This window comes from Gopherus evgoodei, chromosome 15, assembly GCF_007399415.2.
Source record: "Gopherus evgoodei ecotype Sinaloan lineage chromosome 15, rGopEvg1_v1.p, whole genome shotgun sequence".
Taxonomy (NCBI): Eukaryota; Metazoa; Chordata; order Testudines; family Testudinidae; genus Gopherus; species Gopherus evgoodei.
Window position 1 is genome coordinate 17622743 of NC_044336.1, and position 12781 is coordinate 17635523.

Consider the following 12781-nt stretch of genomic DNA (forward strand, 5'->3'; position numbering starts at 1 on the left):
CAAAGAATCCTGTGGCACCTTATAGACTAACAGACGTTTTGGAGCATGAGCTTTCGTGGGTGAATACCCACTTCTTCAGATGATATTGTTATTTATCAATTGCCTCTGACAAAACATGTTTTCCTTAACTTTTTAATGTCTAAATTGAGGGGAAAGTAATTTTAACAATATATTCTTGTGAGTATGGCAAATCCTTTAAAATCCTGTTAAATTCACAGTATTTAAATAATTTGTAAATAGAGTTTTCTCATGGCTCTGCCCTTTCCATAATATCTAATCATACAAAATAAATCAAAAGGTAATAATACAGAAGACTATAAGGCAACAATTAAAAAGGTCAGAAGGTGACCCACGTTACTAGAACATACAACCCTTTTTATGGAATTTTCGCTAGTAACTCTGTAGTTAAGGTTACATTAAAATATGCACTTAAAACAGGACTAAAATCCCTCCTGTTTCATACTTCAGTAAAATAGGATGTAGCCTCTAAATTGGCACAATAAATATTTCAGGAGGCACCTGAATTTTCCATGTAATTGTTTGGGAGTGTGTGTGTGAGGGGTTAGTATTGTTTTTGGAAAAAATATTATAAATTAATAGAGATTTGCAGATTTAGGTTAAAAAACCAAGCAGTTCTAATAATTACACTGCAAATATGCCAATGGGCCAAATCGTGCTCACCTTAATCATCGTGTAGTCTTCTTGAGCTCAAGTAAGATAAATCGTCTTTGACCCATCATTTCCATCTGATCTAATGTGTCCAAAGACTTATTGATTATAAATATTTTTGTATTCTTTCTAATTAATGCATGGCAGAGGCGCTTTGCTTCAGCGTAACTTGGTTTTAGGAGCACAAGTACTGATAATCTCTAGAGTAATTAGGAGACTAGATGGTTTTCTGAACAGATTTTTATGAGCCTGCCTCTCTCTCTCCAGCTTCCAGAGTGAGCCAATTAAATCCTCCATTTCATAACATTCTGGACATGAATCTTCTTTACTCTCTATCTACAGCAAATGTTACTGCACTGATTTCAGAGAGGTTACTCCCAATTTAAACCAGCGAAAGAGGAGAATCAAGCCTTCTGAGACAACATTTGCATTCCTGACGCTTTAAAATCCTACCTGTCTTTGAAGGACAAATACCACTAATTAGCCATGAGTTTTTGTAAATGACACTTATTCTACTCACAGGTGAGTTTAAAGGAACCAGTACTGTATGGCAATTAAGAAGTGCTTCAGGATACCTAAAAGTGTACGGTTTTGATCACTGCAGGGGAGGTAACAATGTGCAATTTGCACAGCATTACATTTGTTATTATTCTGCCTAAGAGCTTATTGGCATTACAAGGTGAAAATACTTCATAAATACAGAAAGTGTCACATATTTTTCATCTATTAACTCTTGGTTTTTATACCAAGACATGTCAAAAAACGTACCTTTCTGCCTCCTGTATTTATGCGAAGTGGAGTTAGGAAAGGGTCGAAGATCATATGGCTGGTTTCTATATTGACAGGCGATTGCCTTTTTCCAACAGCGCAAAGATTCCAGGCTGAGTTCACCAATCCCCAAAAGGAAGGAACTATAAGAGGGGAAAGAGAGACACATTTAAGAAAGAATCTGGAGGGAGGAAGAAAAATCAACACAAAACAGATGTGGAAACAATTAAACTGCTTCTTGTAGTGTCTGTGCTCACAATATAATCAACAACTCAAAAAAATTAATCAAGTAACTGAATTTTAATGCATAATACACAGACACCCAAATCTGAGATAATGAGATGTTTTAATATCAACAAAGGAGATTTTTTTTTGGCCCCTCGTAAGCTATCTGGATTTAATCATTCCCAATTTAGCTGTTACTAGCTCATCCACTATTACGGGTATAGAATGTTTGCTTTTTCTCAACAGGTACTTGAATATCTCATGTTTTTAAGCTCATTTTACATGCATACACTGCACTTATTCCTTGGACTGAGGCCAACACAGCCACTCAAAGAAAATTAAAACGAGTTTCAATATTTCCTACACGTTGACAATAAGGATAATGTATTATTAGAAAAGACATGGACATATCACTATTCCACAGAATATTAATATTCCATAGACATGATCTATTCATCTCTTTTTGATTCACAGATTTCACACACATACCCTTGATAAAAATGTTGAATAGTGCAAGGGCCAAGAACCAATCCCTACAGGATTCCATTGGAAACACACACACACTCAGTGAGAATTCCATGCTTACAATTACATTTTGAGACTTATCAGAGAGAGTTGTTTTTAGTCCTTTCAGTGGATTAAGAGAAATCAGTGATTTGTGACTAGTACTCAGACTGGTGTTGAGTTACTCTGGAGGGTGGTATGGCCTCATAAGGAGGTGGAAGAAAAGTGTGTCGGATGGGAAGGAATATACAATACTCCTCATGTAAACACATGAGCCACACTGCATAGCTAACCTGGATTGGAAGGAAGTTGGGAGGTGATGCTCAACCTTAACTCTGCCCCTGTACTGTTGCTGAAAGAAAATGTGCATGATATTGTATTTTATTTGACAAATAGTACGTCCCCCTGTGATTAAAGAATGTATCATAATGGATGGAAAGGGACAGAGTTAAGTTTGTGTTTCCAGTCTCTGGTACTCCATTTCCAGAGTGTTTTCCATGCAACTGTAACATTTGTATGACCTTTTTTTCTGTGTCGATAACATACTATGCTGAATTTTCATAGATGCTGATAATATATTGATACCCTGTTCATTGTTACTCTAGACTGTGCTTATCATTATACCAGTCACAAACCCTACACAGCTATTTCAGAGCTACAAACTACCCCAAAGTTTAGGGTTGTTTAGATGTAGGATTTTGGTTTGGGCCTCAGTATTTGATTTCACCTAGAAAACTTTATACAAAACTAGAATGACTTTTTTTTTTGGTGCAGCACAAAGTAAACACAAATATACACAGAACTTGAGGGGAAAATGTTTTGCAGCTGTTGAGTATTTTCCCATTCCTGCAGTGTTATGAAATATATCAGCCACAGATACAGAAAACCAGTGGACCTGAGAGTAATAACAGAAAATTCAATTTCCAGGGTCTCTTTTTTTCTCCTTCTGTTAACTCTTTGATGTTGTGTTGATATAAGAGGTGGGTGAGCTCAGAAATTATGAAGAGATTAAAGTAGCAGAACAGCTATAACAAACATGCATCTCCTCCTAGTACACTGATTTCCAGTTTCATAGATACCCATCAGAAGTCACGCTAAAGGTCAGAGTCAGGGTCCAAAGCCATGCAAAGGGTCAATCCAGAGTTAGAGTCAGAAGCCATACCAAGGATCAGGGTTAGAGTTGGCAACTGTCTACTCACACAGACCCAAATACCCTTGCCCTGTCCTAAGGCCACAGCCCTGCCTCTTTTCTAAGGCCTCGCCCCTGCTCACTCCAGCCCTCTCCCCTCCATTGCTCAGTCTCCCCCATCCTCACTCACTTTCACAGGGCTGGGGCAGAGAGTTGGGATGTGGGCTATGGGCTGGAGGGTGGGGCAGAGGGGTTCGGAGTGTGGGAGGGGACTCTAGGCTGAGCCTGGGGAAAGGGGTTGGGGTGCAGACTCTGGGAGAGAGTTTGGGTGTAGGAAGGGGATCAGGGCTGGGGCAGGGGGTTGGGATGTGGGAGGGGGTGTGGGTGTTTGGGAGGAAGTTTGGGTGCAGCAGGGGATCTGGGGTGCAGGCTCCAGCCGGGAGGCGCGTACCTTGGGTGGCTCCTGGAAGCAGCAGCATGTCTGGCAGTGGCTCTTAGGCTCACAGGTGGCTCTGCACACTGCCCCGGCCTGCAAGCACTGCCCCTCGCACCTCCCATTGGCCATGGTTCCCCGTTCCCAGCCAATGGGAGCTGCAAAGTTGGCGCTCAGGGTGGGGGCAGCAGGCAAAGACCTCCTGGCCTCGCCTCCTAGGAGCCACTGCTGAACATGTCGCCACTTCCGGGAGTGGCACGGAGCCAGGGAAGGTAGGTGGCCCGCCTTAGCCCTGCTGCGCCGCCGGACTTTCAGCTGCCTAAAATCTCCTGGATTGGCTTCAGTGGCAGGAGATCAAGCCCGATTCCGGGAGACTCCCAGCCAAACTATCCACTATCACCTGGTTGGAATAGTGTCTGGTACAATGGCTGACAGAAGGTCACAACACAGAATGGGTACTATGGAAGCTTTGCTGCCATGATTAAGAGAGGAGCTAAGGAAGCCACACTGAGGCCTTAGGCTGGCTCATAGATGTTCTGCCTTCAGTCAGTGTTGGGATGTTTGGTTTAGAGAGAGTTGACCCTCTTGCCATTTCTGTGAAGAGGACAACTCTGCTCCCCACCACCCTTGACGTGGGAATCAGGAAAAGACTGTGAACAAACACTAAATGAGTTTCCAATTCCATGAAACCCATTCAAGGAAATAAAGTGTCCTATTATTTGTAATTTTCTTCCTCAGAGAAGCTCGGCCCCAGAAGGAGGGAGGTCCTGTTTCTAACTGGTTTGAAAAATCTCCCCAAATAAGTTTATAAACATGCTTGGGCTGGGGTTGGATCCACCACTGCTCCCTGAAAACGAGAAGAAAAAGTGCATCATCCTCCTCTTGGAAGCGCAATATCTCTCTGCCCTTTCTGTGTCTGCCCATCTACCTGATGTTTATATGCCACAGAAGAACTTCTCCAAATTACACTAATGATTGAGAGGGCTGCTGCAAAAGAGAGTGCATTTTACAAAATAGCAAAGCGGGAACAAAATGTACTTTTGCATACGTATTTTGTCAATTGTAGCTTAGTTTTAAATTAGACGATGTACTTCCTGATTTGCTACTAAATGCATTGTAGCATATTTTCTAAAAAGTGACGTTTTAGTACCACAAGACCTCACTATTCTATTTAATGTTGTCCGGGAGCCTGGGAGAAAACAGTTTTTTTTTCATGTGTGTTATAGGTGTTCAAGTTTAGCCAAATTCTCCTTGATATATTCTAAAACTATGGCAACTAAAAAAAATTTTTTGCATTACCAAGTGCTAATGCAAAATGCATTAGTACTAATGGTGGGACTTCAGACCTATAACTTCAAAGAGGTGGAATATTCATTAGGAGGTTGTAGCTATTTGAATGGCTTCCCAGAGTTACTGAGATTTCTGATGGGAGAAATGCATTTGCTAAAGGGATTAAAGAATACACAGTGAATACTGTACAATTTTTTGCACGATTTATAAAAAGACATTTTATAGATGATGATGGATAATGCAGTAAAAGAATACCGAGCAAAGTACAGAAATGGTGAATTTCACAATGGCCAATTATTTCAAGAATTATTGATGAAACTAGGAACATCCAGAAAAAAAAAAAGCATGGAGGCTCTCTGAAAATGGCTGCCGTAAGCACTTGTTTTATTAGGTTCTTTCGGATTTTGACAGGGCAACATTGCATCTTGAATGCTGCCTGTCACAGCAGCACACTATGATTTCCAAGAAGATAGTCTTTACATTAGGATGGTGCTCAACAAAGATTGTGTGCGTCACCATGACATTAAATCTGTCCTGCAATCTTTGATTTTAATTTATTTATTTATTTTTACTGCCAAGACAGTGCACTCCAAAGAGCCACACAGGTGTATGTATATAGCTTCCTCTGTCTATTTCATTTACCATTGCAGCGTCTTCATATATATTCCCAGGGAATGGAGGGTTGCCCTGGAGTGCTTTAATGAGTACAATGACAGTCTTTTAACTGAACAAGTTGTCCTCCTCAAAGGGCAGGTTCTCCACACTGGACTGTACTTCACAAGATAAACACTAGGAATGGAGCTGGGACTCCCTGTGCATAATGACACTAGTGGCCATTGATCTACAGTAGTGGTTTTCAACCTTTTTTCATTTGCAGACTGCTAAAAAATTTCAAAAGGAGGTGCAGACCCCTTTGCAAATCTTAGTCTGTGGATCCCCAGGGCTCTGTAGACCACAGGCTGAAAACCACTGATCAAGAGGCTGTATTATCTGTGTCTACTGCAACCTGAAGAGATGATCTAGCTATCAGACTATCTTCATCTATAAGAGTTTAGAACAGTACTCTGTCCTTCTGAGGGAGTTTGTCCCTAAATTCAAAAAACAGAGTAGCAAAGTATGACCTCATCAGCAAGTAGCACCTGATGTACCAGCCTACAATTCTGAATAGCAGGTTTATGTAAATACTTCTCTCTCCACATAGTCCAAGCATTTGGCCTCCTCATCTGAAGGGACAGATCTTGTATGTTGTCTACTCCTTTCTGTAGCAGCCTGAACAAGCAGGGAGTGGGGAACAGTTGTGTGAAGACAGACTGCTCCTTTGTGAGAACAAAGTACTTCTTCCCCCCGGGAGTGGGTGAACTTGATACTGAGGCATGCCACACCACACTGGCTTGCTGTAGGATAGCCTTGTTGACTCGGATTGCTACTCTAGTAGGCCCTTTATTCTGCAAAACATCCAGGAGGTTTTTTTTAAATAATTCCTGGATTTCTTCCAGGGGAATCTGGGGGGCTTCAACAATCCTTCTTAACCCCTGAAACTGTTTGTGATTGTCCAGCAGCAAATGTAATGCTGTAGCAACTTTTTCCGTCAGGAATGGAAGGCTATATGCTTGATGGATCCGCTAGATCTGCCTCTTTTTCTTCTTCCCCTGTGGGCTCCATAAACAGTTCAGACTCGTCCCTCAATGGAAAGGGATGGTGAGCGTCTCAGTGAGACCATGCAGATTCAGGATAATGTTCCACAGTGCCCACTACAAACAGTGAGATGGGGCCAGTAGGGGTTTAGGTGAACCCCCAAGGTATACGGTACCATAAGTCCCAGGGAAAGGAATACCCCATCTTACATGGTTATGTCAGGCCCCAGAAGATTCTAGAACATCTGTCAGTGCTGATGACTCTTGGAGGAGATGACAACCGTCCTCCCATATCAGAATCACCCTAAGAAGAAAATGCGGACTCCGTCTCCAAAGTTAGTGCCCTCAGAACTGTCAGAATCATCGATGAAAAAATAACCTGATTAGTAGAGAGAATAGGAGCCTGGCTTTTTTCATGGAGTCATGAACACCTTTGTAAGAATCGGTTCTGATAGGTGGGAGAGTCCAGATCTTGGAGGATGGTAATGTCCTCTGAAGTGGCATATTTGTGGGCTCATGAGGGGTCTTCTTGTATATCTTCCTATGTCGTCTCAGAAGCATATGTTGGTACTGACGATGCATGGGATGGTTGTCTGTCCTTTGCAGTTTAGGCTCACATAAACTATTTACAGGTTTGATGTAGGAGAATCAGGTTCATGGACGGAGAAGACCATACAGCAGTAAGAAGCTGCTGGAGAAGCAGTCAATCCACACTGCATTAAGCACCATGACAGCAATGTCCAAGGTGGTCATCAGTTTCTTACAGTACCAACAAAACTTTAATCAATCGATCACACATTATTAGTGTAGTTAAAAAAATTAGACTAACTGACAGGATTTATCAGGCTATATACAATATGAAAAAACATAAGCCAAACAGACAAGTAGGTTTTGCACACAAATCAAGTTATCGCGTTTCACTAATGAACTAATTTCGTAGTTTATCAACAGTGTGTAATGGAGAAAAAATTGCATAGCTCAAGTAAACCAATTTACATGACCATCTTTATATGAAAATATTTTAAATCTATCATGCTCAACACCTTGGAGCACACAACACGCTACTTTGTAAAAGCTACTCTTTCAAGCTAATTTGCATGCAGTCTACACAGACACTGCAATCTTATTTAAACAAGGTTTTCCAGACACTGGTCATTCTGCCAAAAGTTTCGGTATCCCAGTCATGTCATCCCTGCCATCAGCTATATGTAAATTCCCAGTAAATTCCCTTTGCTAAGGATCCAGTTTGCCACAGAAACATGCCAGGCAAGCATAATATGTTATTTGCTTTTCCAATGCAGGACACTGGCCAGCTCAAAGTACATCCATTTCTCAGAATCAGGGGAATAAAATGGAGAAGTTAAGCGTTTAACATTGGCACATCAAAGACAACTGCTGATGATTTTGACAGCCTTATCTGAATACTGGATGAAAGTGGGGAATCATCTTTATTAGGTATATGCAAAGATGCCTGAGACACTTATTCATGGCCTGTGTCACACTGCTGCTGCTATTTTGATCAATTTGTGGATAGCATATTACACTGAGATATAATGAAACACTCTGTTATCAGCATCCCACAGTAGAATTAAGAATTCTGATGCATTTTTCCAAATGTAAACATAATAACAGTGATATATCAGTGTCCAGAATACTAAATAAAGGATGGATTGCTACTCTGCTAGTGATACATGAAGAAAAACTGGCTAAGCAACGCTTCTCCCCTCACCAAACGGCAGGGAGGGAACAGAGTCAGGTACTCCTGCCCTTTTTGTAGCCATACCAAATAGTGAACTAAATATAATGGTCTAAGTTTCTGGCCCACTTCAGGTATGGCCACAAAACAGCTACATATTGATAACACACATACAACACTGTGTCTACGTTCTGGCTGCCCCTTTTCCTCCCTTCAGGGAATTCCTCTGTGGAAAAGGCTATGTGGGTTCAGAGGTATACATGTTTGGGCCCTGATTACGCAAAATATTAAAGTATTTGCTTAGCTTTAAGCACATGTTTAAACCTGGTTGATTTCAATAGGACTAAGCAAATGGTTAAGTACTTTGCTGAAGTGGGGTCTCAAATGTCCAGGTCACAGATGATTTCAGACTCCTAAACCCAGTTCCAGAATGCCCCTCTGCAGCTGTGGAGAATTTACAGAAAGTTTCTCCATGAAATTTGCAGAAGCCAGAATAAGGGCACAACACTTCCACCCTGTGCCTCTCCACCCAGCTACTATTTTTAGAGCATACCTGTGGGCAGTCTACAGCCAGAATTTGGCCCGGTGAATCCAAGAAAGTATTTGAAGCATAACCATGGATTTGTGCCACACAATATCCATTTCAATCTCCAAGAGCGTCCTGACACAGAGGGGAATGGATTCTCTGGCATGTTCCCCTTGCATACCCTGTTCCAAGGACAGCTCCCCCCAGAGCTCACAATGGGACAGTGCACCCTACCCTATCCCAATTCCAACTGTGGACTACATTTGTCTGTTATATTCAGGCCCTAAATATGTGTGTTCATAGTCTGCACTTGCTGTGAAAGCCTGGAAGAACGCACTATACCTGATAAGAAAGCATCATCCTATCACCTTCCAAACGCAAAGCTCTCAACTTCACAAACTATGGAGAGCTTAAAGATATTTGCAGTTACTTTGAAATATGCCTGCAGTTGGTGAGATGCTGCTCTGCGGAGATTCCACACCAACTATGTAATCTTCACTTCTGAGCCATAAAACATACAAGTCTTTATTTAAAATTAAAATCCCAACTCTCTTCCCCTCCCTTCTGCTGATTTACGGCCCCATTCTCAATTCTCAGCCATGATTAATACCTCTTAGTAGACATTATTAATATGTTTAAAATCTAAAAAGAACCCAAATGTTCCCTCCCTTAATGTTACATCTCACTGCTCACAGATTCACAGCCTTTCCTGTTTCCAGTCCCACTTCAGTTTACAATTTTATTAACCCTTTCACCCTTGCTCTGTGACTGACCTCTTTTACAACTCCCACAAATGCTCTCTCTCTCTCAATAACATTTCAGAAGTGATGAACCTTGTACACGATAGCAAAAAAGAGGGGTACATTAGCCAGCAAGGAAGCAGCAAGGCATTGGAAATCCTAATAAATGCATGCTGTGCAAATGATTTCTCAATCCCAGTACAGCATAATTACATAATATCTACAAAATAGACCTCTGCCCCAATATAACGTTGTCCTCGGGAGCCAAAAAAAATCTTATTGTATTATAGGTGAAATCGCGTTATATCGAACTTGCTTTGATCCACCAGAGTGCACAGCCCCACCCCTGAACGCTACTTTACCATGTTATATCCAAATTCATGTTATATCGGGTCGTGTTATATTGGGGTAGAGGTGTACCCCAAGATCTCCCAAAGTTGCTGCCAAGCTCACAGTTCAACACCGTTTTATGTGAGGTAAAATGGCATCTTTCACGAAGACTGCTTTTCACAGAGCTTTACAGGTTTCAGTGAGACAGCTAGTGAGGTAAATAGCACAGGGAGAGGGAAGTTTATAGTGAGAACAAAGGAACATGATGCTGTGAGAGGAAGGATAGTCCATTTGTTAAGGTGCTAGCGTAGGACTTGAAGACCTGGCTTCGAGTCCCTTTTCCACTGCAAGCTTCCAGCGTGATGCTAGGCAAGTCACTTAGTCACTCTGTGCCTCTGTTTCCTATCTGTAAAAAAGCGGGAATAACAGCACTGCCCTATTTCACAAGGGTGTTGGTGAAGTAAGTACATGACAATTGTGAAGCACTATGGTGAAGAGGGCCATGTAAATACCTATAGCTATGTCTTCCCTGCAAAGTTAACTCCAGTTGACTCCTCTTGCATCAGCTTAGTTTTAGTGAGAGAATTCACACTATGAAAGAACATGAGCTACAGTGACTGGATGAGCAGCAGAGTGATTCAGTAGCTGACTAGTTAGGCTGCCTCAAACTCCAGCTTATGTACTCCCCGACAAGCCAGCCACTCTGAGGTAAAAGCAGCCCCATGCTCACATTAAGTGTTTTTGTATGTGGACAGGACTTAAGTTAGGACAATGATCGAATAAGAACATCAGGTTTACTCTGCAGAGAAGACAACTCATTGGATAGATGAATATGGATGGAACATTCTATAAGGTGGAAAGACACAGGAAAACTGTTCAGTACTGTGACAGCTACCTAAAGTGCCCTCAGTAGGACAGAGTCTCTGTTGTCATTCATCTCGGTACGGAAATCCCATGTAACTCATTGATCAGACACTTCCATCTCCCTGTGTCAGTGTGTTAAAAAGAAAGTGAATTTTGGGGTTGACAACAAGATTACAGGAGCTCATTCTCCAATTGGAGCAGTGCAAAATTTCCAGTTTTCATTTTGTGAAGGTTTACCACATAAGTGGGACCAGTCACTCTCCCATTCTCCTCTAACATGGATCTGTGGCTTTTGGCTCCCCTCTACTCATGGGAGGGACCATGTGGCTCAAGCTCTCAATTTCTAAGCCTAAAGAGAGTTTAAAGATACTAGTTATCATCCTGAAAAATACTCGTTCTTGTTTTGATAGATAGGCTTCTGTTGAGGCACTGCATTCTTCAGTGTGAATACAGAGGATCAATACCTAACATGCTCAGCACCAGTGCACATGTATGTAGTCTTGAATGAATAATTAGACGGTAACATTCTTCCTGCAAGTTAAGGAAGTGCAATTATCCCCATTTTACAGGTGGGGAACCAAGGCACAGAAGGACTAAATTACTTGCCCAAGGTCACATAGGACATCTGTGGCACAGCAGGGAAATGACCTCTGGTCTTCTGAGTCCCAGGCTAATACCATAACCACTGGATCATCCTTCCTCTTCCTGTCTAAAACTTTTTCTTAATGTCGCTCCAGAGACAGCTAAATTTCAGTGGGAGGTACTGCCTTCCAGCCTGCCTTGAGGATGTGAGATAAATAAACCTTCCATCATCTTCACTATGAACAGATCAGTGTTGCCATGTGCACAACAAAGCAACATCTAAACTGAACACTAAGCACTAATATTGAATTCCTCAACATAGTGATGTGTTGTGTCTTCTCTTGTCTCTGCTAGTTTGCTGCTGTAGAAAGACTGAGGTTTTTGGAAAATAGTACAGCGGACTCTTCTCTCAACCTCACCAGGTACAAAAGTGGAAATGTAACTAGTGCATTACCAAGGCTTCATCTGTCTTTTTGGCATGCTCAGGTTTCCTTCTGTTGTCAAATTCACAACTGCATATTTTTGGGCTACATTCTGCAGTTCTTACTCATGCACTGAAAGCACCAAGAGCATTGTGAAAGACTGTAGGATTTTGTTCATTACCTCTAATGATCTCTCAGGATATTTTATCAAACCTTTGATGAGATGCTTTTTAATTAGGGAAACCCTTTGGATCAATAGCCTAAGTTTTATTTCTCCTCATCTGTGACCAGGTGTCAGGCTATAGGTTCCTAGAACTATAGAGACTCTGAACTATTATTGCTGACTCACTCTGGTAAGCAAATCAAAGGGATCTCAATAGCTACAGCTCAGGAGTATAAACAGCCAAGAGTAACTTTGACATTGGCTGGACAAAAAAGCTCTGTTTGGAGAAACCCTTGGGACAGCCAGCTCAGCCTAAGGTTTGTGTTTATAAGTACTGTCCAACCTCTGGGCAATGTTACATAAAGGCAACCCCCCCAGAAAAGGGGATGAGCTTAGACTACAGGTCTTGGTGTGTTTCCCACCCTGCTGCCAATGCAGCAAGCACCTATGTTTTATTATTGTTTACACTGGCAGTTGTGAACTCCCAGCAGCAACTATCTAGCCTAGTTCTGGAATCAGGCCATGTGCTCCAAGTTTGACTTCTCCATATTGCAATTACTGCCTGGTCTGAATGCTAGTATCAACTTCTCCAGCCCTCCCTTCCCTTCTCCCTAATTCTACAAACCAAAACTGCAGAAAGGGAAGGGAGAAAAGAGACCCAACTCAAGGAAGGGGAGGGAGATATGTTCAGGGAGACCAGATAGCAAGTGTGAAAAATCGAGACGGGGGTGGGGAGGTAATAGGAGCTCATAAAAAAAAAAGCCCCAAATATCGGGACTGTCCCTATAAAATCGGGACATCTGGTC

At 41.9% G+C, this 12781-nt stretch overlaps 1 protein-coding gene across 5 annotated transcripts in view; it reads right to left on the bottom strand.

Moving 5' to 3' along the window:
• Positions 1-12781, bottom strand: part of CA10 (carbonic anhydrase 10) — a 316228-nt gene that overhangs the window by 192015 nt on the left and 111432 nt on the right. For all 5 annotated transcript variants that reach the window (XM_030534700.1, XM_030534698.1, XM_030534702.1 and 2 more), the window contains one exon: positions 1438-1580. In XM_030534700.1, the coding sequence (XP_030390560.1) occupies positions 1438-1580 (143 nt within the window). The remainder of the gene's footprint in view (positions 1-1437; positions 1581-12781) is intronic.